Genomic DNA, 25,904 nt, shown 5'->3' with positions numbered 1-25,904 from the left:
GCAGCTCTGGGCAGGTGACCTTGGGGTACAGGAATTTTGACACATTGGGGTCTTCAGTTCTAATGCAGTAAGGCAGTGAGAAGAGGGGGGAGCTCCTGGGGCAATGAGACTCCGTTCAGAAACATCATGTGATCCTCTTAAAAAAAGCACACGTACCTCATCACAAAAGGCAGTAAGTACTGCTTTACAGATGTGGCTTGGAAAATTCTGTAGGACACCAGCAAGCGAGTACGGTACAGCTGAAGACTGATTTCAAACTCCTTAGTATTGAAGGTAACATTAATTTTGCTTTAAGGGTGTTATACTTCATTGTGACCAATAAAGTCACATCCAGTGCTTGTCTTCTATCTGTTTTTTTTTAATAACTGTTTCTGAACAGATATAGCAAATACAGAAATACATGCAGATTTGCTTCTGCAGAGAATACAGATGGCTCTCATGGGTTCTGCTTTGGTTTTGTCCGCTCAGTTGCAATGTAAAAGATTTTCATCCTTATGCTGGCTGACTTGTGTAGATCCTGAGAACTCTTACAGCTTCAAGCTTCTCATTGTGTAGATGTTAGCTACACATTTTTGTACTGTCCCTGCTCAGTAAGGTTATTGCCAGCACTGCTCTGAAATGTCACTCAGGGAAAATAAGTGTAAATTATGTTAGTCTTCAGCAATTTACATAGGCTTCTGTGTGTTCCCTGTGACAAGGCAATCAATTCAAAACCATTTGTCTTCCTTCCTCCTTCTCCTTCTTTGTATTGCTTATTTCCTGTTTGTGGTTTCTGCAGGACTGGGAGGATGGCAGCACACTGATCAGATATTCTGTTTCAGAGTGTTGTCCTTCTGAAGCTAAGTTCTATCCTGTGAACCAAATCAGAAGAATAATTGTGGCACCCCTCCAGTTCAAAGGTTTTTTCTTGCACGAAATTCTCTGAAGTCAGTGAGACCAAGTAGGTTTTCATTCAGAGCAGTTTTAGCCACTGGAAGATTTGCTGAAGTTAGAGACCTTGAAGTTTGGCCTTTCTGATTATCTAATGCTCGTGTCAGAAGTAAGAGCAGTTAGGGTGCCGAGCTCTTTGACATGTAGTGTCAATTCCCATATTGTGGACCACACTCACAATCCTTCCACGTGCAGCTGGTATGTTGGCTGATGCACCAGGCAGTGCTGTATGCTGCTGCATATTGTCTGGGCTGCATGAAGGACCTGCTGGATGCATGCTAGGCCGAGCCTTCCCATGCAGGCAGCAGTCTGAGACTTTTTGCTGTGGGCATGCAAGTAACAAGTAATGTGCATGCACCTTGGCTACAGCTTGTGTTTAGGACCAGGCTTAACCTTTATGTCCTGTATTATAATATGAATTGCTATTGCTTACAAATAATATAACCAGATCTTAATTTAAAAACAATTTTAATATGCTTTTTAACAGAAAAACAAACAACTGCCCAACCATTTCTTGGAGAAGTTCCACTCAGTGCACTGCCCACATCCATTTTTGTGCCATTGTGTTTAATAACTAAATGTGTATTTTTTGAGCTGTAAGGCTATTTAAGAAGAATGTTACTAAATAAAGTCTTCAAATCCTTTCCCTAAGGACTTTTAATGAAGCTCTGTTTTTTAGGGAAAAAAAAAAAAAAAAAAAAAAAAAAAAAAGGGCCACTTCTCTGTGAGTCCCTGGGAATTAAGATTACCAGTAGGAAGAGGGTCTCGGAAAAGATTTCTTATCATAAGCTTGTATATTTCTTCATGCTAAGAATCTGTTTTTAAATAGAGAAAAAGCAAAAAACGTGGGCTTGCAAGATCATCTGAATAAAGATTTTTTCATTGCATTTTTAATGAATACAGGGAATATTTAAAGTTGAGCAAGCTTTGTACAATCAAAAATCTTTAAACAAAACGACGTGATTAATGTCTGAAACTAAAGCAGACTGCAGAGCTGCAGCAGCGGGGGTCAGAGCCGTGAGCTGTAACTCCGAACTCCCACTTGGAAGTTACCCGAAACTTTCCTAGCTACCGGAGCCGGCGTCCTTTGTTCCAGGCGCGGGTGGTGACAGGACACACCTGAAGTACGGCTGCAGCCTGGAACGGGGGCAGATCCTGGTTTTTCCAAGGTGACCCCGCCTTTCATTTTGGGGTGGTCTCTGCCCCTGGCAGCGCTGCTACAAACTCAGTACAGACATCACCCAAGTTCTTAACGTCCACGCTGGGTTCAGAGGGAACTTTTTTTTTTTTTTTTTTTTTTTTTTTTTTCCCGCCCCCAATTTTCCGTGCCCCAAAAGACCCCCCAAATCGTAACCGAAAGCAAGCAGCCCAGGCTCGTACACACTACCAGACCTACGGGTTCCTTGAGGGGGTGGAGGGGAGAAAGCCGGCGAAAGTTTTTAAAGGGCCTGCCGTGCGGCGGGCCGAGCGGCGGAGCAGTCACCATGCCCGCCCGGCGGCTGCGTGTGCCGCCGCGCCGGTGCGGCATTGTCTGGCGGCGGAGCGGAGCGGCGGCCCGGGCCGGGCGGCGCAGCGCGGCGCGGTGTGCGCGGCTGTGCTCGGCGCGGCTCCGCTCTCCTCGCGCTCTCTTTCTCTTTCCCCCTCTCTCGCTCCCCCCTCCCTCGCTCGCTCTCTCGCTCTCCCTCTCTCTCTCTTACACTGCCAGCCCCTGATGTGATGGCGAAGAAACCCCGTTGACAAGGCACTGCTTTTTCATGACGGTGAGTTTCCCTTTGAGTGTATTATAATTTTGTGATAAAAATTTCAAGGAAAAAAAAAACACACAACCTCCTTCCTCCCTTCCTTCGGGGAGGGAAAAGAGAGGGGGGAAATCTATCTCCAGACAGACAGAAAAGAAAGAGGAGCAAATTAACAGCCAGGAGTTGCCAAAACCAGGATATTAGGTTTCAGCCCAGAGAGCTATTGGCTCTGGGGCTATGTATATAAATATATATCGGGAGAGAGCGAGCAGAGGGGCCGGGAGGAAGAAGAGGGATGCGTGGTGCGGCTGTTGTTCGGGCAGATGTGGATTCACATGGAAATGAACCATATATCTCTGTTTTCGGCGAGGCTGGCGGCGGCGGCTGCCGAGGGCACTTAGGAGAAAAAAAAAAAAAAAAAAAGAAAAAAAAAAAAAGTTGTTTCTTAAAATAAAGGCGCGGGGGGAGGTTGAGGGAGATAAGGTTTCAGGTCCAGGCTGATAGCTGCGGAGAGGGGAGAGGTTTGGGGTGGGTTTTTTTTTTTTTTTTCTTGCTGATGCCATGCAAATGCAGGAGAGGAGGGAAGAAAAATCTCTTTTAATGACTCATTGATTGAGCCGGTTTAAAATTAGTTGTTGTTGTTGTCTTTTTTTTTTTTTATTTTCCGCCCCCTTGATGGCCATCGAGAGAGGGATGGAAAAGGAGAGGAGGGAGAGTGTGTGTGTGTGAGTGTGTGAGAGAGAGAGTGAGGGAGAGAGGGGATGGAGAGAGTGTGTGAGGGAGAAAGAAAAATAATCTTTTCAAATCTCCTCCCTCTTTTTTTCCCCCCTCGTTTCTTTGCTTTTCTCTAAAGCTCTGTGGTCTGTGAAACACTCGGTTCTTCCTCCTGCTCGGGAAAATGGAGACGCGCCGTCTCGCTGCCGGCCGCGGCGCCGGGAAGGATTTTTCTCTCCTTTTTTCCCTTTTTCCCTCCCGGCTCGATGCGTCCCTCTGCCCGGCCGCTCGCCGCCACCCTAATCCCGTCACTTCTCGCAGCTCGTGGCTCAGCTTTGCGCCTTCTGGGGATTTATTTTTCGCTCGTTTCCTCGCTTTCGGTGCCGCCACTAGATTCGATTCGATTCGTTCGGTGCTTGCTTTGCCGTTTCCTCCGACCCGCTCGGTACCTGCCGCTGCCAGCCGCGATGGACACGGCGCTTTTTGGGGGTGCGCGGAGCCCTGGGCGGTAGGTCCTGCTGGGGCTGCCCTCCGCGGTGTCGTCTTTTCACAATTTATTACTATTTTTATTTTTTATTTTATTATTATTTTTCTTTTCAGGGAGAGAATATTGTACTGTGTCTTTTAAAATCTAACAATAAACCGTCTATTTCTGGAGCTAGCCGCCCTTTTTTTCCTTCTGGGCAGATGCGTTTATTTGTGCGATCGGGACCGTTTTCCTTAGGAGCAGCAGTGCTTTTGTAAATACTTTGTGCTCGTGGATAAAACCACCTTTGGCGGACGCGGAGAGGAGCTGGGCGATGGGTGCAGCAGTGCCTCTGCTCCTCACGCGCTCCTGCTATCAGCTGCAGCGTTCTCTCACGGATAATAACGCCGTAACGCATTAATATAAGAGCGCGGCAGAGCCGTATGGCGAACGTTTAAACGTATTCGGAATTACTATTAAATAACAGCGGGAGAAGGAAGGAGGTGCTGAGGCCTATTCTGTTTCCCAGCTCCCTGCACAGCTCCAGGCTCGCTAACGCCGAGCCGAGGGGCAGAGGGCCGCCGGAGCTGCGGCCGGGCACCGCTGCCAGCCTGTGCCGAGCGGCTGTGCCTGCGAGGGGGAGTGGGGCAGAGCCGGGAAGATGGCGCTGTCTGGCTTCCTGCCAGCGTTTGTTGCGCAGTTTCGCGGTGATTCTCCTCCCCCACGGGCGCCATTTTAAGGCCCTCGTTGCTGTCGTTGAGCCGGTTGGGGCGTTGCCGCCGCGCTTGTGTCGGCCGTCTGTGTAGGAAGCGTTGTCTTCCCGGGCAGACAGGAGCCCCCCACGAAGTATCCCGGACGCGGGTTTTCTCCTCCGCTTGAGAAAGCGGTATACGAGGCTCCCTCTGTGCGCTGTGGGGGAGAGGCGAGGGAGTGTTGGCTGTTGTGTGCCCATGGGGCACAAAGGAGGGCTCCTGCGGGCAGCCCCCGTCTTCTCTGTCACCCATGTCTCTCATCTCAGAGGTCTGCTCCAAACATCACCTCATAGCTGCCTTTTGTACCTATCGAAAGCGTGTTTCTTGGCACGAGGTGTGTTCAGGGCTTACAGGGAAAAAGGGTTTGAAAGAGCATTCGGTTCTGTTGAGCCAAAATTATGAGATACATTTAAAGGGGAAATTCGCCTTTGTTAGGTACTTAATTGCAGCATGTGAGGCGAAGTAATCATTGGTAGAGCGCCTTTAATACTTGTTAAAATGTTTGCAACAATTCAAGTGCAAGTAACTACTTGGTGTGTGGGTAAACAACTGGCTCCCTTGATAACAGTGTTTCATTTTTGGTGGCCTTAAGGCCTAATTCATCCGAAGTAGTTATTGTTCCTTTTTTTCGAATGTCCTGACTGTGTGATGTGGTTGGTGCTCGTGTTTAACAGCAACATCTGCATCCAGGAATAGCAGGGATGCTACCAGACCAACTCATGCTGAGCCCACTAAGGTGGGTGGAATGCTCACTTCTTAAATGGTTTTCTAAACGTTATTTTAAAAGGGCTTCCCATGCCTCTTGCTCACTTCTGGAGGAAGTGGGAGGATTTTTTCATTTGAGGTTAAATCCTTCGCATGTTGGTCCTGGAGGGTATTACATTGCATTTCTAGTGAAACGCACATTGCTATTGCTTGAAATACTCTGGAAAGAAGTTATCTGTGTATAAACTCCCTTCTGAAGTCTTGGGTACAGCTTTGTTGAAGTCTCAGTTTTTTAGTGATCTGCCTGCCAAAACTCTTAATAAATTACTTTAAAATGTATGTGTGGAGTGTAGTATTCTCTCATTATTTCAGAAATCTTTAATACATGACACTGACCTTTCCTTGAATCAATTACTTTGCATCTTTGCTAACAGCCTTGGGAGTAAGATAGAAATGATTCTATTTTTTTTTTCTTTAGTGCAAATATATTTTTATGCAGTAAAGGTCTTGTAGTAAGTACTAGGGATTTGCTGATTTTGTCTGTGTTTTTCATAAATTTTTTAAACTAATGAGGAAATCTGATAAAACGATGAGTATTTTTCCAGTGTGAAAGGGATCTTGCATATACACATGCTGCACCAGCGTGCTTCCATTAAAGTTAAACATATGCTTAAGTTGAAATCTTTGTGAGCTAGAAATTAGGTGTACCTAAAATGAATAGGTGTAGTATATTTCTGTATACCTACTATGCTTCTTTGTCCAGATCTGAGATGAAAAGCTTTGTTTTGTTTCAAGTAGTACTTTGTGTCCTTCTCAGCTTGCTGGTGTTGATTGAGGAGTGCAGGAGCTCATGGTGTTACTAGCCTGGTCCAGTTGTGCACGGTGGCTTGTTCACTAGTATGCTGCTGATACATACTAGATGTGTTTTTACTGTGGCTGCAGTATGAGCACTTGCACAGTATGATATTAGAGTGTTCTTGAGTTGAAAATAGGAAGCATGTTTGTGGTCTTAGGTGCGGTCACTGCTGTGTACTTTTGACAGAAGTGGTTGTGCTCTATCTGACTAATTAGGTGATCTTCACAGAAGTTAATTTTTCCTGTCCTCCCACCCTGCCAAAGTGTCTTTTTTTTTCTTTTCTTTTCTTTCTTTTTTTTTTTTTTTTTCTTCTCCAGTATAGTTTATATATTTAGTTTTATTACTCTGGGAAGGGGGTGAAATACAAGCAGAAGAACCAAGCCAGCTGTACTAGTATTAGCTGCATTTCCTTCAAAAACCCTTTTTTGCCCACAAAACTTAGAAATGTAGGTAAGTGCACAGTCCCGAGTTGAAGATCTTGGTAGGTGCGAGCGCATTGTTATTCTGATTGGGCATTGCCTGCTACGTAAGTCAGAGTTCTGCTAGTGTAACTCCACATCAATTTCAGCAAAAAGCCTGCAGTTATGTTTTATGCATAATGTGGCTCTAATGGTCACTGATTGTGTCTTTTCACGCTGTGTTAGACTTACAGTAAGTCTAATGGGTAGTGCTTTTTAATGTACATGTAGCAGTGGGAGAGCAAAAGTGTGGCATCCCTAAGTAATAGATACAGTTCAGGTATAATTGCTTTTCTGATGCTGTAGTTCATTCTGTCCAGACAGCTGGGATAATTTATTTTAGTAGTTCTGTTGGAATAGACTCCACTTCTGCTTGCAGAGTTTTTTTTATAGTGACATAATCTACACAGAACAGGCATGCAGATTGTCTACAGAAACAAGTGTGCTTTGTTTTCTTACAGTAGAGGAAAATCTGCAAAATTCATAAACTGTACTGATGTGCATTGCAACCTGCAACTGCTTGAGTTGGAAAGCTGACAGCAACAGTGTTGGTAAAGCCCTTGTATCAATATGGGAGTGTGAACACTGGGACCTTAAGTGATATTTTTTTCAAGAAAATCTCATAATTAAATGAACTCGCAATCTCTATTTTCTAACGTTCTTTTACCTGTTTTTTCATTGTGGAAAAACTATCTGCTGTGTCTCTGTTTTAATGGAGAATGGTTGAAGAATATTTGTTGGGGAAAAAAATAAAAAGTAACTATTAACCAGCACATATGGACTGTCAGTTTTATTCTTTTAACTTCTTTACTTGCAGAGCTTCTTCTGATTTTCCTTTTGACTGAGGGAGTGTTCACCAAAAGGGAAAGAAAGAATGGGCAAATCTCTGTCAAAACTTGATACAAAAGCATTTCTATTCTATTAAGTAGTATTATGGAAGGGTGGAGATAGGAGTTCATTAATGCACTCCAAATGAAGTCAGCTTCACTGATTGTTGTGATAGGGGCTGATGTGTTGCCTTCTCTTGGATGGAACTCAACATTTCTGTGAATTTGAACTGGATGTGGAATTTTAAGTCCTGATATTGAAGCTGGAGTTTGTTGAGACGTTGTCTACCAGAAAGTCTTGGTAGGTTGGTAGATAGGTGGTAGAATCTCCCTTGGCTTTGACAAGGGCAAGATTGGCAATGTGATCAGTGTGGTGTTTGGGGCAGTGTTATGAAGTGCTCTGCTGGGTTTGTTACAGGTGCCAGTTCATCATTCAAATTTCAGTTAATTTCCCAAACCTATTGAGTGAAAAGAACAGGAAGCTTTGTTCAGCTTTCAATTATGGGCAGCAATGCATTGTCAACTGGTAGTATCTTGGTTGTATCACACCTGTAGTAAGATATACCATAGTTTTTTGTTTTTAAAATCAATATGTTCTAGAATGGCATTGAAAAGTATTAAATTAAGCAATAAATTGAAGAATGATTGATTCCTGATGTAGTTTCAAAATGTTTTAGGAGTGTTGAGGTTCCTGAAGAACTGTGTGTGATGGAGAGCTTAGAAGATAGAGCCCAAAACAGGCAATGGCACGGTGATAGGAAGGTCTTTGCAGGGGAAGTGGGCTGAGCTGGGCGTTCAACCCTGTGAATCCAATGGGCTCAGTGAGCATCCTGAGCTCTAGGTTATGAGTTATTCTGGGTTTTCTCTGTGGGATTTTGAGGATGAAAGCTCTCAGATTAAAATATTGTCAGGATATGGTGTTGCCATGACAAGCTTGTAGGAAAATATTGTATTGAATAAATAAAGAATTCAATTCTGAACTTGTGTATCCAAGGGAAACGAGATTTTAGAGATCTGCGCTGAGGATTCACAAATAGACTGCTTGACTGTGGCTGGATTAACTTTCCTTATCATATGTGCTATTAATAACTGAAGTGAACGTTTCTATTTTTTATAAATAAAATATCACTATAGTTTTTGGAAGCTTCATACCTTAAAGCCAAACTCAAATTGAGACTAATTTTTTATGGTATGTTTATGGGAAATGAAATTTAAGGGATGAATGAGCAGCTTATTGTAGGCTGTCTGAGCTCTAGTGTATGTTTTTTATTTGTCCTTCTTTATGTGGAACTGGTATGTAACTATTATATATAGACTCTACTTGTCCTTTCAGATGTTCATCACCTACCAAATCTCAGAAACTGTGAAGATGCATATTTTTTCATGGGTTACATATTTCATATTAGGTAGTGCTCGTGCATTGTGATGGTTGTCTTTTATCTGAGTCCCGAGTAGTTCCCATTTTTGTGGTGTAGTTTTAGCACAGAGGGAGGTTTCGCATTGTTCTTCTGTTTGAAATTGCAGATTTCCTTCCATACTGTCACATACAGAAAGCTGTTGAGAGTACTGATACTTTAAATTCAGAATTCCACAGCTAATTTCAAGCACTGTAAGTTCATCTCACAAGATGAAGATTTTCAATACAGAAAAAGATTTTCAGTACAGAAAATAATTCACACTTGCAAAATGCATTGTGTTGCTAGGTTAGGGTCCCAAATTTTGTCCTTTGTGAACTCTTTGAAGTATAGTGTATATGAATATGTGTATGTACATATATGTATATAGTGTATATATATGTATAGTGTATATATATGAAGTATAGTGTGTATATATATATATATTGCAACTGCGCAATAGTTGCTTTTCATGGATTACTCTAGAAGAGAAGACGTGAGAAATATTTTACATCATAGAATACGAGCACAGTGTGGTTTGTAGGAGAGTAACTGAGCCCTTTTATTTTACCAAGTACACTTTAAAAGTTCATTTTCTTTTTTTTTTGGTCTTAGAATAACGAAAAAAACTTTTCAATAGTTGTCTTCTGCGTTTTTGCCTGAGTAAAATTAGGGAGTTTTTTATTTGCCATCACTTAGAAGAAATATTTACACTCTTTTATTGACTGATGTGTCATCATTCTGGTGCTCGTAATTTTGACACTGACCGAGGGGAAGTGGAAGTACCTCAGAATAGGTGTTGTTTTTCATCTTCTGAGTAGAAGTCAACATCTTGAAAGTGAAGAGACGGATGTGATGAACAGCTTTTAAACTGGTTAACATGCTTGCTTAGTGAAGAAAATATTCTGAACAATCTGAAACTATTCCATTTGCAAGGAACGAGGCTGTATTAACTAGCTGAGGGTTTGGTTTGTGTTGTTACACTAGAGAATGTAGGCGAGGTTCTGCAGCCCTGGTTTTCTTCAGTGTGCGCAGGGGCTGGTGTGTGAGGAGTCTGCATGATAACCAGCAGTGGGTTCAAGGTGGTAGTCTCAGCACCACAGCAAGCTGAAGTGAATGCTGAATAGATGGTGCACATTACCTGATACGTGGTTAAATGGCATCTTTTTTTTTTTTTTTTCCTACTTTAGAAGCATGCTGAGTAAAAATGGCACCATGCTTGGCATTTGTGGTGAAAGTTTGAGTCAGGGAAGGACTTAAACTCTGGGTGTTTCGTCCCTGCAAATAATGTAGAATCAGTCTTAATGCTGCTGTGATCTTCTTCATGTGACTTTTTTTCCACTGTAACTACTGAAGTCATTGCTTTGTTTAAAACATTGATTTCCAAGAGCTCCTGCTGAGTCTCAGATTCATGCTGCCAATCAGGAACTGTTACTGTGTAGTTGCATGGAAGTTGTGAGTTTACATATAAATGCACTTACTTACCAAGCTTTAGTGTTGTCCTTACCACATTTTTGAGAATTACTGCTCTAAGCATTGCCTTTCATTAGTAGCCACTATTGGGTTTTTAGAAGACCCGAAAATAATATTTTACTGCGTCAGATGTGAAATTTTGTATGAAGTTTGTAATGAAATCATAAAGAACCACTTAAGAGGTTACCTGGTCCAGTTCTCTGCTGTAAGCAGAGCTAGCTTTGAAGTCAGATTCACGTGACTTGAAATATAGGCAAAGACGATCATTCCACAGGTGGTGTGCTTGAACCTTCTTGTTCATGAACTTTTTTTCTCATTTCCAGTTGAGCTTTCAATGTTGCAGGCATTGGCTCTTGCCAAAGGTAACTGGAAGACTGCAGTTAGTGCCTGCTTTAGCCTCCTGATATCCAGACTAAGGAAACATGCTCCCCTCAAACTTCCCTAGTGCTGTGCTCTAGGTGCTTCCCAGTGTTGTTTGCACGCTGCTGAGCTGCTGAGTTTGTCTTAGAGTGAGAGTTCAAAACTGAACGCAGTATTTCAGGTTGGGCCTCACAAGTGCTCTGGTTGCTCTGTGGCAAGTCAAAACCAGGCCAAGAAGCTCATTCAGACTGAAACAGATCAGTGTATTTGATCAGATCAATTTTATGTGCCAGTTCAAAGCCTGGAGCTGATGTGGGGAAGGTGCACAGGAGGGCTCGGTGTTGGTCTGTTCTGCAGTTAGCTTGGACTATTGGAAGGAGGATGGAGGTTTTCAGGCTGCTGGGTTACAGTTCCTCAAAGGATTGGCCTGCGTGGCTGGTAGTTCCTTGCCACCATGATGGTTTTTTTGCTCTCTCTTATAATCTGTTTGGGAGCGTGCAATAAAGAGCAGCCTGGTTATTTTCTAGCAATTAGTAGGGATGTACCTACAAATAGGCAAGTTGCCTTCTCTAGGCACCATGAGGCATGTTTCAGGGAGTATCAATTGGGTAGTGACTCAGGTAGGATTTGCACATGGTAAATCAGTTGGATGCACTGGCAGGGCTCAGTTTGGAAAACTGAGTGTTTACATTAGAATACACTGTTGAACTGTACTGATGATTATGATCTATGTTAGGGTACCGTCTGGCAGCTGCTCATGAGGCTGTGCTGACGTTTTCCCCTGCTGTCTCTCTCACTGGGGCACCCTGCTAGGCCCTGCCAAACCTCATGCCCCTGCCCGTGGCATAAGGCCCCAGCCAGCTGACCCAAAGCTAGAAATGACCCTGTGCCAATGGTCTCCACACGTTGTCAATCACTCCCAGTATATGTATGTTTATTTATAAATTAGATGCTTGGACTGCTGAGGTTTTCTGATGTTTTCCTCTAATGTGTCCCTTGGGTTACACACATGGAGCTTGGCAGGCTGCTGGTCTGGGCTGTGCAGCTCTCAACCTTTAGTTCTCACTCACTGTGTTATATTTTCATGCTGTCTTGGTAGTGTGGGTTGTACACATTTCATACATCAGTAATTTTGTCCACCGTGTTAACAAATACTGATGAGCACTAGTTACACACTGAATTTGTGTATCTTGGGTATAAAAAGACAAAAAGGATAGTTGGAAAGAAAAAGCAATAAGCTTTTTCTACTGTTTACGCTGTAAAAAGCACATCAAGGAAATTTCACTGGGTAGGCTGGTAACACTTTTAAATGATGATTTTTGTCAAGATCACGTGTTGCTCAAGTGGCCCTCTTCTAAATAAAGACCAAAGGGATGGCTGTACAATAATTTACTTTGATTGTGCACCTGTTGTGTTGCTGTCCTGAAATTAGCAGAACACAAATCGTCGTTGAAAATTGGCATCAGTTAAAAAGAATTAAATGTACAGTTATGTGGTTTAGGTAGACCTTGGGTACACAGCGTGAAATGCAAACAGAATTTATTCTAAATAGGTGGTGAGCTCGTGTGGCTTGGTTATGAGCTTGACTTGTCCCTCACAGACCACGTACCTGTGAGTGAAGTTCCATCTGCATGTTGGTCCTGTGGTATTTCACAGACACGCTGCCATCCTGTATCACATCAATGTGGTGTTACACAGCCCTTGCTGGGGGGATGTTGAGATGATAGTGATGTATTTTTTTTTGTTTATTTGTGGTTTTCAAGGTGTTGAGAGTGCAGCAGCCTCTTCAACTGAATGCTGCTGTAAGAAATCTTCTGAGTGATGGCAAGAATTTTGTTAGAACATGATAGGTGTGCTTCTGGGAGGACTGGTTGTTAATCATGGAGTTTACAAAAATGTGTCTGTTTTCTTCATTTTTGTCTTTATTGTCTTGTAGACTGGTAGGAGCTTGCAGTAAGTTGGGTAGATTTTTCTTGTGTACTGAGTGAGGAAAAACAGCAGTACATTTTTCTGATCAGGTGAGCTATATGCTTAGCAGTAGGGCTGAAGGGTAGAAAGTATGTATTACTGTTAAGATTTTTTTCTCCTTGTCATTTTCTTGTATGTTTTTTCCTCTTGCAATTTTTATAAATGTGAGTTTTCCAGAGTTTGGTGAACTTAGCAAATACATCTCATTTGTGTTAGTAGTTATAATACCCATTGGAATAGCAGTTCAACAAAGTTCTGTGTGATTGCTTGGGCTTCCCACAATGATAAGCCTTTACTGTATGTTCGCAGAGAATGTTTGGTTTGGTGAAGTGAAGGAGTTTTGCTGATTTCAAGTAGTAGTGTTAGTGTTACCATAGTGATATGGAATGGGATTTTTAAAAGTAGGCGTGCAGTGTGAAAAAAAATCCTGTTTTTATTTTTTATTTTTTTCTCCTTCTCCCTTCGTTTAGCTAGGATTCTTTGGAACCTGCTTTTGAGAGCTGTACATGCTGCATAAGGAAATAGCTTCCTGTAAGAAGTGTTAACAGTGCCATTAAAGCAAAATGCTAATCACTTACTGATTTGTTCTTACTAATGCACATCTGCATTTAAATTTGGCCACATTATAAAATGTCTTGTAATTTGCTTAGCATTCAGTTGCAAGACCAGCGTTTATGCTGCTGTTTTGCAGCAGCCAGCAGATGTGACACTGAATCATGGGTGAGAGTATTTTCCTTAAAATGCAGAGTCAGCTCATGAATGCTGATTTTTCTCTAATGTTTCAAGTAGTTGGCTGTGGGCACGGTCTGCTTTCCTGTTCTGTTGGAGCAGAGATAGCGAGGCATCCTTGCCATGACCGATCCTCTGCTGCATGCTGTCAGTCAATAAGCATGGGGCTGCATGATGTAAGGGCTGGGGTATTTTCTGTTAGTATGAGCTAGAAGCTAGCTTCAAAATCACTGAGGTGTAGAAAGAGATAACAGAATTGGGGCAGTTGAGGTGGAAAGGACCTCTGGGAATGCCTTGTCCAATGCCCTGCTGGCAAGAGTGCCAGCCAAGGCAGGCTGCCCAGGGCTGCATCAGCAGGGTTGTATTTGTTCTGAGGCAAATACTCCACAGCCTCACTGGGCAGCCTGCACCACTGTTTGACAACCTCACAAGAAAATAACTTTTTTCTTAAGTTTAAACAGAAACATGTTGCATCCCTTGCCTCTTTTACTGGATACCACTGACAGAAATTTGGCTGTCTTCCTTATGTCCTTCCGTCAGGCATTTCTACCCATTGCTAAGATCGCCCCCGAGCCTTCTGTTCTTCTGATGGAACAGTCCCAGTGCTTTCAGCCTCCTGTGAGACAGGTCCCTTCATTTCAATCACTGTGAACAGTCATGAGAGCCCACAGAATGATGTGTGTAGAGCTGGTGGGGGGGAGTAAATTTCTGTTTCGACATAAGAGATTGGCTTCAATTTATTTTAATCTAACTAGAATTATAAATTTCAGTGTTAAATATGGTGGCAGAATTTTAAGGGGAGCTGAGAAAAACACAGGCATGGCAGGAATCGGTTTGATTTGATTATATGATATTGTGTGGATGATGTTGGATAACGGAATGGATGCCGAGATGTAAAGAGGTATAGGAGATGCTATCATCAGTTGATTAGCTGGGATCTCTGCAGGGAGTAAGGGAAGATAAAGAGATTGTGGGAGTTACCGACAGGAAGTAGAGAAGGTGTTACAGTCTTTGATGAGATTTGGAGAGTCACAGTAAATGGGAGAGCCAGGGTCGTGCAGATGGAAGCTTCAAAGGAACAGCAATCAGGAAAAAATGAGGGAGCATATTTGTTACAGGTAGTACTAATCTGAGTAATCAGCGAGTACAAGAGTTGGTGACTGGGATGCTGTCAGAGTAAAAATGCTCTGTGCCCAGTGGATGCCTACATTCAGTTTGGCTAATGCAAATGAATTGCCCACCTGTTTTTAAAGGGATTCTCAGAACTCTGTACTATTAATTGCAAGTTCATGTAAGTACACTCTTGAGTGCTGTTAAGGAGAAACTGAAATTGGGTGTATTGTGACTAGCTGTAGCTGAGCATTATGAAGAAAAAAGAAACAACAGCAATAAAATGAAAAAACCCTAATAATGGTATTGTATGGAGTTTTGTAGATCATGACGTGTGGCTGAATTTGGTTTTGAGACGAACTTAGTGAATTTGTGTAGGTCTCTGTAGAATATGCTTGTTAATACTTAAGAATTCTGGCAATAATAAATGTCTGTCAACTCACATAAACTGTTTGATAAAAACTATTGAGATATTGTAAAATATTTTTGCTGTTGAAAATAATATGTTCTCTGGTGTTTGCTGAATATATATCCTCTTCCTTTTCCTTCTAGTTGTCATGGATGATGATGATGATGAATCCTGTCTCCTTGATCTTATTGGGTAAGTTTTGCCTGTGCAATTCCTCAGAAAGGTTGGGTATCATATCAACACTAGGTGATTTGCAAATAAGATGAGTAGCTATGCTGTGTTGAAATGAAATGAAGCTGTGCTTGGAGATGTATGTGTAAGATGACCTTCAGTCCCACTTCGTGCTAGATGACACTCCACTTGTTGGCATTATTCTCAAGAGCAGCTAAGGAAAGAGTGGGCGTGGAAGCTGAAGTCTCTTTTCAGTTAATGGTAATACAGGGTCATTGCAGAAGCACAGTAGTAGGGATGTTGTTACAGACTTCATTGCAGAGAACTTTTTTGGGGGGGTTTAAAAAAAAAAGGAATTTTAGCTTTTGGAGTGGTGGAGCTGGAAAATTTGTTGACAGTGTTTGTATTTTAAAGAGAAAAGTAAGATTATGTAATTTTCTTAAAAAACAAAACTCCTTAATATCTACTAGTAACTTGTGTTTGCATGAAAATATTAGAATGCTACCTGGTACTGTAATGTATCCACAGCAAACAAGGATTTGTTACCATTTTGCTCAAGAGGTGCTGATTTTAATCAAGTTGGGGATTTTGCTTTTTTCTAAAATATGAATTACAGATCTTTTTGCAGTAATATAGTCCATATAAGTATCTCATAATACAACAACTAGATTACTGCATTGCAAGATTCCTGTCAGTTGTATAAATGACAGGTTGCCTTTGCTTGACTGACTTTTACATCAAGTGTTTGAGAACAGGTAATGTGTTGTAATACATTTAAAACATGAGAGGAAACATCTCCTATGTGGTACTTTTGTTCAAACTATGAAAAATCAGTATGGCATTGCATGTACAGCTATTAAAATGCGGCATCTGTTTCATACAAGATTTTTTTTTTTTAATACTATGTTACATGTAGTAAGTAAATAGCTTTTCTACATTTCTTATGCGAAGACTTCCTGCAAAACCCATGAGAACTTGAGAGCAAAGCAAAATGCTATCGCAGTGGCTACCGTAATTTAGGGATTACTCTGTGGATGCTACAGCAAAAGTGTTGGCTGGAGTGGATCACTGTTACATTCTGCGTTGTGTGCTGTGTGAGATCACTGACTGAAGCTATGAAAAATGAAAAGACGTCCTGCTTTACCATAAAGATGGTAATTGGCTGCATTGGATAATTAAATGCTGAGCTGTGAGTGTGAATTGTGAGGATCCTGGTACAAGTTCACAGGTGGTCCAGAAAATGAAGTGCTCTCTATCCATGTGAGCATTTGAAAAATTACAGCATTTTTCCTGGTGCTCACAGCAATTGCTGTCGTAAGCTGTCTACTGTTCTGTTCTACTGTCTAGAAGAATGGACAGCAGCATCTTTGGTTTTTGGTAAGTGCCTTCTAAAATTCCTTTGTTATTAAAACCATTATTTAAGGTGATGAAGTATTCTCGCTTTTTAATTGTGTGTTTCATGACTTAAAGCCAGTGAGCAAAGTTGCTATTAAATCGCTTGATAATGTATCAGTAAAGTAAGTGTGACAGACCTCGTGAGCTCATACAGTGATCTTTCTCCTGAATTCTTGAAATTTCTACTATGAAAATGATTCTTTTGCTTGCAATATATGTAGCTACTTGTCTGTCGTAAATGTAATTGTACCACGAAGTCTCTGGCAAATGCTGCCTTTTTAACATGTACTTGATAAATGCATGAATGCAGTATATTTTTTCCCAAATAAGAGACGTGTTTCTGTGCTTTTAGAAGACTGTTAAACCTGATATATTAACTTGTTTCCTTTTTACTTTCTAGGACGATGGAGAGAGGAGGGATGGTTTGGATTAACTTTTTTCAACGAGGATCTCCTGTTTCTCAATTTTTTTTTTTTACATTATTATTGCATCTTAATTAATAAAGATGTTTTGAAGTTAAAAGACTCTATGTCACTTTGCTCTTTAGGCTAATGGACATGTTGGGAAATGATTTATAATAACTTAAAATAATCACTTGTAGCACATTTTTAATGCTTTTTATGAGGTCTACTGTGCAATTATATTTAAGTATTTTTAAATTATTTGAATTTCCAACACTCATTCTGTCAGACCATGTTTTAAATCTGAGTTCTGTTCAGTGATAGTGCCAGGTTCGTGAAATGCACTGAAATTGTTTTTTGTAGCATTCATTCAGTTATCTGTGTGGTTGATTTCACTTGGTGCAGCTTTTTACTCTGGCAAAAAAACAAAAGCTTTTTGTTAATGTGTCAGAAAACACATTAAAAGATTTGACCTGGTTAAAAAAAAAACCAACAAATCTTATTGACTTAAACAGTAGCTGAGCAGGCATAATAATTAACCTCAGTAGAGGAGATGGTGGCTGTTTTAGTTCTCGTGTTACTTGGTTGCAGTATTTTCTTTAGGTTTTGTAGGTTGTGAAATGCTGTGTTTTGAGAGAATGAAAGTAATGCCCTCATAAAAAGAATAGTGTAACTCAGATTTTGTGATGAATGTGGTCGATTGTTTGGAATGTCTTTGTGCAATGACAGTAAATCTGATCAGTATCTGCAAATCATTCTGATAAAGAAACAAGGAGCCTCAAATGGTGTACACTTTGAACTGTGCACTGGGGTCAGTGAAACAAACCTGATTTGTGTGAGTTAAGTGTCTGACTCAGTTAAATTCACCTCATTAGCAGAAAGAGTTGCCTGAAGTAGTAACTTCTTTCTTTCTTTCTTCTTTTTTTTTAAGGGACCCGCAGGCACTGAATTATTTTCTGCATGGACCTAGTAATAAATCTGTAAGTAGCATTTCCTGTGTGTGAGATATACAAAACCTTTACTGAGTGTATTGTTTCTAAACATGATTTTGTTTTTTACCAGAGCAACGAAGACTTGACAAATGCAGAATATTCTGTAGCCAACTCAAATTCCATTTTCGCCAACTCCAATGTAAGTGGTCAGGAGAGAAATGTTGGTTTTTGAAACTGCATGCTTTTGTTGCAGCTTTATTTGGCTCTTAAAAAGTGAATTAAGTAAATTTGGGCTTTGACCTTTTCCACATAAAAATTCTGAATGTTCTCGTTGAACCACCTCACGCTGCTCAAGTATTTCTGTTGGGTTTTCAGTAGTGACTGAATCAAAAGACATTAGCACTACTAGGCCATTTTTTAGCAAATTTTCAAAAGCCACTTGCTGAGCAGTGAAAATGTTCTCTGCTGTAACTATTCAGTGAATTGGGCATGTAAGTTTATTGATCATAGATGTGGTTGATCTGTTCTATATCTGATGTATTATTTCTGCATCTAAATGTATTATTTATACATTTTCTGTGAATTGTAGGATATTTTCGTACCTTATTTCTAAGTAAAATCAGAGCTAGCAATTATGAAGTTTAATTCATGTTATTTTTTTGTTCTTTACACTGAGTAGCTAGCTGGGGATGTTTTCTTACTGTAATTTCACTGTTAGAGAATTCACTTGAAATTCATTAGGTGTTGTAAGTAGTCACAGAATCATATCTCGTAGAATGGCTTGGGTTGGAGATGACCTTAAAGATCACCTAGTTCCAACCCTCCAGTATTCTTTGTGCTAGGAGTGTTGCTGCACTGGATCACGTTTTACTCAGTGATGTTGTGGGCTTCATGTACTTGGAGTTACAGCCAAGGCTGATCTGATCTAGTGTTGGCAGTAGACTCCCTTGAGTAGGAGGCTGGACTCGGTGGTTTCCTTCTAACCCATATTTCTTGTATTTCATTAGTTGATTATTGTTGTTGCTGTTTCTTTGTTTTATTATCACATGCTTATCCCCACATTCAGCTTTTTTAACATATGCAGTATGGTTTTCTTGTTAATTGCTCTTTCTGTTGTACTGTGGCATCCTAAGAAAGATGAGGCTGTGGGGGAAAAAAGATGATATATGACATATATTTGTCATAGCGTAGATTTTCTAATTGTTCTTTGCAGACATTTTTCTGATAGGCGTGAAAAGATAGGCAGAAGTTGGGATAATTCTTGGTGTATTTCAGAAGCTGAGATTTTTGGTAGTAATTTTGAGTGGGTTTTGTATTCTGGTTACCTCTTGTGCCTTTGCAAGGGACTTGTTCATCCATCCTCACAAACAAATTGTTTTTCACTCAAGTCAGCACATGGTTTCTACCCAAGGAGGGGAGGGGAGAAAAGATGGTGCTGGTATTCCATACAAATCCCACTGGTGGTTGGATTCACAGGCCCTGCATATAACTTAAGACACCTGAAAAGTTGAGGATTTCTGACTTCCTTTTGTTGTTAAAATTCTTGCATGTACTGAAGATTCTGGTTTTGTATGTATTCAGAATTGCTGTCATGAAGTAGGATTGACTGTGTTGGTGCCATGTAATGCCTTTCAGTGGCAGAATTTACAAATTCAGTGTCAAGGGTTCAGTGCCCCAGCTGGTAAGCATGCACAGCCAGCATCTAACACAAACAAGATGAAATTCACAGTGACTTTAGGAAGAGAAGGCAGTGTCTGCTTTTTATTTTCTAGGTTTTTTTTTTTTTTCTCCTTACTTCCCCTCAGAGTGATTCTCCACTGATTACAGGTTTGTTTCCTGGCTGTCATCAGTTTCTGTTACATCTCTCATGGGAGAGTTCCACAGTCATTGCCTGGGTTGTGTCCAATGACTTCTGTCAGTTTCCTGCTAGGTACAGTGGAACAGTTTGAGAGCAGAATGTGCATGAGGCCAGTGAGAGTAAGACTGTATTGAAACAGATTTATAAAATTGCAGAGGCACTGATTTCTTGTTGAAAATAGCATAATGCTCTGGGTGGCTGTTAGAATCATGGCAGCAGTGATTAGGAATACGTTTCCAGTTTGTGTAGGTAAAATTGTGTCTGGATGTTAACCAGTCCGGGGAGCAGGGAGTGAATCTCAATGTTTTTCATTTCGGAGGGAAAGTTTCGAGCTCTTTGTCTTGATTGCGTACAATGTTATTATTTATTATTACAATTGCTGTTGTTATTATTAGTTGTTGTATTGTTAGTACTAATGGTAACAGTATTAATTGGAGACAATTTACAGATGCGGTAAGGAATTCTGCCCAGGAATCTGGGGGTCCTGAGTTCCAATAGAGCCCTGTATAATGACTACTTTTTGCTCTGCTGATGTTAGTTAGGTACAGTGGAGACATCAAGATATTTAAGTACTGATTTAATTCTTTTAATAAACATATATGTTAATAAAATTGTGTGGTTTTATACGTATATAAAGACATACAAATATTTTGTTAACTTCTAATACATTCAATATTTTGTAACATGGCTGAAGTTTCGTAAAATATACAGGTTGTTTCAGAAGCAGGTTGGGTTAAAATTCTGAATTAAATATGCTTAAATATTTAGGGTGGGGACATGGTTGCATGTGATAATTACAGCTTATGGTGTCTTCACTTGTTTATATGAGGTGAAAACAAATGTCTGTGACATTTAAGGAGTGAAAGCTCAGAATATGAAGGCAACCAATAATTTCTCCACCCACGTTATGCAATCCTGATCTAAGAAGAAATTGGATGTTTTTTCAAAAGTTGCGATGTGATTTTGGATTTAGGAAGGTGTATTCTTATCTAACTTATAACAATTGCAAGTCTTTAATAGCTATTTAAATTTGTCATTCCTACCCTCCCTTAAGAACCTGACATTTGTGTTGCTAAGAGATTCTGGGCATATTATGGTGTTTTTTATTTTTATTTATTTATTTATTTACTTATTTTAAGGAAAACTTGACAGTAGACCAAAGTAAAGTGGGCTAGTTGGATCTGATTTCTTTTACAATATTTACAGATGTACATTAGAAGCATTTTTAATTCAACATGCTGCTTAATATTTGCTGTAGTTTTAGTGGCAGTTCTTCTCTGTAATCTTTTCTGAAGACATAAAAATACAAAATCTGTAGCACTGTTTTTCTTACTCTTATTTCTAAAACTCTTCGAGACAAAGACTTAACACAGTTCCTTAATGTTGTGAAATGGCTGCTAATTTGCACTGTGTGATCGTAGTATGGCAGTTTGTTTGGGTGAAAAGGCTTAATGGGGAAACGGTTGAGAATTTCTGAAAAGGATTTATTTTATTGTATTTCATTTCAGAACACTGATCCTAAGTCGTCTGTAAAAGGTGTAAGCAATCAGCTTGGAGAGGGGCCTAGTGATGGACTGCAGCTGTCCAGTAGCCTTCAATTTCTTGAAGATGAACTTGTGTCTTCTCCTTTACCTGATCTTAGTGAGGATCAACCTTTTGATATTCTTCAGAAGTCCTTGCAGGAGGCCAATATCACTGAACAGACTTTGGCAGAAGAGGCATATTTGGATGCCAGTGTAGGTTCTAGTCAACAGTTTGCACAAGCTCAGCTTCATCCTTCTTCATCAGCATCCTTTACTCAGGCTTCTAATGTTTCTAATTACTCAGGTCAGACGTTGCAACCTGTAGGAGTTACTCAAGTGGTACAGCAACCTGTTGGAGCATCTTTTGCAAGCAATACAGTCGGCGTGCAACATGGCTTTATGCAACATGTCGGAATTAGTGTTCCCAGCCAGCATTTGTCTAATAGCAACCAGATTAGTGGTTCAGGGCAGATACAGCTGATTGGTTCATTTAGTAATCAGCCTTCCATGATGACCATTAATAACCTCGATGGATCTCAGATAATACTGAAGGGTAATGGTCAGCAGACGCCTGCAAACATGAGCAGTAGCCTCTTGGTTCATAGACAAACTCCAAATGGTAACTCACTGTTTGGGAACTCAAATACAAGTCCTGTAGCACAACCTGTAACAGTTCCGTTTAACAGCACAAATTTTCAGACATCTGTACCTGTCCATAATATCATAATTCAAAGGGGTTTAGCGCCAAACTCTAACAAAGTACCCATTAATATCCAACCAAAGCCTGTCCAGATGGGTCAGCAGTCTGCTTACAATGTGAACAACTTGGGAATACAGCAACATCACGTACAGCAAGGGATTCCGTTTGCTTCTGCAAGCTCACCTCAGAGTTCAGTAGTTGGTCCTCATATGTCTGTTAACATCGTTAATCAACAAAATACAAGAAAATCAGTTACACCTCAGACAGTTAGTAATGCTGGAGGTAGTATTGTTATCCATTCTCCTATGGGACAGCCTCACGCACCTCAAAATCAGTTTCTCATACCTACAAGTTTGGCTGTTAATTCAAACTCAGTTCATCATGTCCAGGCCATAAATGGACAGCTTCTTCAGACGCAGCCTTCCCAGTTGGTTCCTAGCCAAGTGTCTGCCGAGCATGTAATGCTCAACAGGAACTCTACAAACATGCTGAGAGCCAACCAGTCGTATTCTGGACAGATGCTGAATAATCAGAACACAGCTGTTCAACTTGTTTCTGGCCAGACCTTCACAGCTCCTGGAAACCAAGTTATAGTAAATCATGGAACTTCACAAATTGTTGGTGGACAGGTGCCACTGCAGCAGGCATCACCGACAGTGTTGCATTTGTCACCCAGTCAAGCTAGTGCTTCTCAAGGTAGATCGAGTTTTACGACAATGTCACCTGGGCAGTCTGCAGTCTCAAATATGTCAGCTTCTAATCGATTTGCTGTTGTAAGTTCTTCTGGTTCGGTACATCCTAGCTTGGGACCTTCAGTTCAGTCTGTTGCATCTGGAGGAAACTTTACTGGAGATCAGCTCGCACAGAGCAGGACTCAAGTTCCTGTCAGTTCATCACATCGTCTTCCAGCATCCTCTTCCAAATCCATCAGCACCTTTAGTCACACATCAGTTGGAGTAACACAGCAACAGTTCGCCTTCAGTCAGGTAAGCAAACTGCTTCAGAATACAGCTGAAGAAATGATTCTAAACTGTGCTAAAATCTTGTTAATGAAGTATTAAAATTGTTAATATGGAGGAAGTAGGCTTTGTTAGGCTGTAGTATTACAAATGCTGTGTAACTGCTGAAAATCACTGTAACCCAGATGTGTCGTTTCACTCAGTATTTTCTGAAGTTTGTCACTGAGTGAATGAGCCTGTTGCTTCTGTTAATTCAGAAGTTTTTAGTGGTGATTCATAGTGGTATTTTCTCAACTGCTTACCATTAATCTTTCTGGAATTTTGCATGCTTGTAGTTCTTTTGGATCTGGAGCAGTTAGAAGCTTTCAAATTTGAAGCAGTCAAAGAAAAGGTGAAAGGTGTTTCTCAAAGTCCTTAGGAGGAAATACTTTCTAAAGCAGTTTGTAGAAGTTTAGCTTGTAAAAAATATCTCTAGGAAGAGGCCTATTAAGTAATTTTAAAAGTTCTGAACGTGCCTTTAGGGTGGGAAGTGTCCAGTTGATGCAGCTGTAGTTTATATTCAGCTTAAGTTATCTGCTTTCATAAATGAGTTTCCGAAGCATGTCAGTATTGCACTCATTAGCATCTAACATAATTAGCAACTAACAATTATCTCAACTCTGCTTTTTATTGCTTTGTTTTAGTCTAGTTTGTTTTTTTTTTTTCTCTTTAGTCATTATAAAATACTGATAGCTATCATCTCAGAATGGAATTGCACCAATTACTGTTGTTTTTTCTTTTTTCCCAAAGGTCTCATGCTTTTTTGCTAACCGAGACCAAAACAGGCAATGTAATATTGTGGCTTTATTTAGAAAATAAAGGCAAACATGTAGGACCAAATTTTCACTCTTCACCAAAACTGCTAGCACAGATTGTAATGTTTTGTTTGCAGATGAGTAATTTGAACACTGACTTTCTCTTCATATGTCTCTATTTTTGTATTTGTAGGATGCATTCTGAGGCCAGTGAGTTTCAGCAGTTACAAAAGCATAGAATTCCTTATTGCTGTAAAAGAATATATTTTTCAGGTAAAATTTTGGAACCAAAAAGCGGCCAGTGTGGTCTTAACTATAGGGAACAGATTCTACTGCTTCCCAGAATCTCCTTAGCTTGTTTGTACTTAAGTCCTAAATGTTGTACGGTATCATAAGGTCAGTATCATTCAGTTGCTGAACACCGTCGAGTTTGTTCTATTGAGTGTTTTTCTTGAGACTGTTTTGCAGCTTTGAGACTCTCAAAAGCTGAGCTACCTGAAGGCTGCTTTTAGTTTGAGTCAGGGTGAATCGCAGGGCATCCAGAATGCACCCTCTGTGTATTTGTACTGTTGGTGGAGTTTCCATTCCTCTCTAATTTACTGTATGCAGTTCTTGAACCCAGTGGAAGAAGTCAAGGTGAGACTTCACCAGTGCCGAGCTTGAGGCTGAGGGAGGATGCACAGTGCTGCATTTGCCTGTTCTTGCTCTTTTCCTCTTTGTTAAAGCTTTCAGTAAATGCTTCAGCTTTTTATTTTTATTTTTAACGCATGTGCCACAGAAGAAAGGTATGAACCAGACATCACCAGTTTCTGCGTCAAAGGCTCAAGATAATTTGAGACAACATCAGCTGTCAAGTCTTCTGAGCAACACCCTATCAGGTCAACCATGGTCTTCTAAAAATCATTCTGTTGTCAGGTTGTTTTTTTTTTGCAGCAGCAGCAGTAGATTCTTTTTCACAGTGTCAGACTTGCATTGCTGGCTCGTGTTGATAGAGGTAATTGGAATGTTTGGTTTTTTTTAGGAGACTGCAAACAAAATTTTTCAGTGTTCAGTGTGTGCTTTTTGAAAAGGTGAATCTGGTCTGTAGGGAATTAGTTTTCCCCTCCATAAAATCCAACGGAACTGAACTGTCTTCTATTCTTTTTTTTTGCAACTTGAAGAAATACAGACGTCAACTACAGAATTCTCTGAAATTTTTGTATCTTCTCTTGTGACAGTATGAATAAGTTACAGAAAAGTTCAGTGAAGTTTGATAGTTGAAGAATATGGAAAAGTTTAAAATGTACTGTGATTTTTTTTCAGTAATTTTTGGGACACTGTATTTACGGTACTTGAAATTCTTGGTGTGTCGCAGTGTTGTGATAGGAAATCCTTATATTCTAGGCTTTCTGTAGTTTGCAGCACAAAGTATCAGTCCTGTTCCATTTTTAGGTGCCAGTCTGTCCCCAGGGTAGTTCTATCAGTGTTTTTAAACTTGTGAGGCGTCTTTTACCTAAAAGACAAAAACTCAAGTAGAATGATTGGGATAGGTACATTAAATGGTTCTGTTCTTGCTTAGGATTACAGTCTCTTTAATGTATTTTTTATAGGGCAGGACTCTGGAGGAAAAATCGTACAGCAATCTCTTGGAACATCACAAGAAAAAGGAGTAGGATCATCTTCAGTTCAGTGTATACAGGTAGAGAAGACTTTCACTTATATGTTTCCCTTCAAGTTTCAGTGAGGTTGACATAGCAAACATGGAGTATTTTGCCAGTTGATATTCTGGAAATGCTGTTTCGAGATGTCCTCGCTTAGTGGAGTTTGTTGCTTCCTGAAGATAATTTGATATGACATCACAGTTCTTTCATTTGGTTGAAGATGAGTTAGGCAATACTGTTACTTCTTGTAAACTCAGCTATTGTGTACCTGGTTGGGTGGGGATGGTTTATGAGAAGGAGGAAGAAAATTCCATCTAGCCTTTGATTCTTACTGCATTGTCTTCTTTCCTCAGCATGTGTTTGTTTCCCACCAAAAGTTTTCCTATGTGAGAATTATGTACAAAAAATTTAACAGTGCTTCCAGGGTTTGGGGCTGGATGGGGAGGCCAGTTTTTATAGAATACAAGTAAGTTGTGAGGAAGGGTACAGTTGTTACATTCCCAGACTGAGCAATTGAGGATAGGAGGTGAGGGCTTGAATTAGGGTAGGAGGTGCAAGTTTAGCTGTGGATGGAGCTAAATTACAAAATCACAGGGGAAAAAAAAGGGGAAGGACCTGATTTACAATTTCTCTTCGCTGCT

At 40.5% G+C, this 25,904-nt stretch overlaps 1 protein-coding gene across 15 annotated transcripts in view; it reads left to right on the top strand.

Moving 5' to 3' along the window:
- Positions 1-2,535: 2,535 nt before the first annotated feature.
- Positions 2,536-25,904, top strand: part of BICRAL (BICRA like chromatin remodeling complex associated protein) — a 113,922-nt gene continuing 90,553 nt past the window's right edge. For 12 of the 15 annotated variants that reach the window (XR_006170767.1, XR_006170778.1, XR_006170772.1 and 9 more), the window contains exons 1-6: positions 15,034-15,082; positions 17,789-17,837; positions 17,920-17,988; positions 21,156-22,856; positions 24,402-24,501; positions 25,213-25,301. Coding sequence is in view for 3 of the 15 variants with exons in the window: in XM_042830067.1 (XP_042686001.1) it covers positions 15,039-15,082; positions 17,789-17,837; positions 17,920-17,988; positions 21,156-22,856; positions 24,402-24,501; positions 25,213-25,301 (2,052 nt within the window). In the remaining 12 variants the exon portion in view is untranslated. Of the gene's footprint in view, positions 2,691-3,183; positions 3,892-13,181; positions 14,663-15,033; positions 15,083-17,788; positions 17,838-17,919; positions 17,989-21,155; positions 22,857-24,401; positions 24,502-25,212; positions 25,302-25,904 lie in introns of those variants that run through there. The other 3 variants (XM_042830067.1, XM_042830076.1, XM_042830084.1) reach the window with 3 other exon arrangements.

The sequence above is a fragment of the Centrocercus urophasianus genome, unplaced genomic scaffold, assembly GCF_019232065.1.
Source record: "Centrocercus urophasianus isolate 14NV4802_14NV808 unplaced genomic scaffold, USGS_Curo_1.0 seq_10, whole genome shotgun sequence".
Lineage (NCBI taxonomy): Eukaryota > Metazoa > Chordata > Aves > Galliformes > Phasianidae > Centrocercus > Centrocercus urophasianus.
This window is presented reverse-complemented; position numbering and strand designations above follow the sequence as displayed.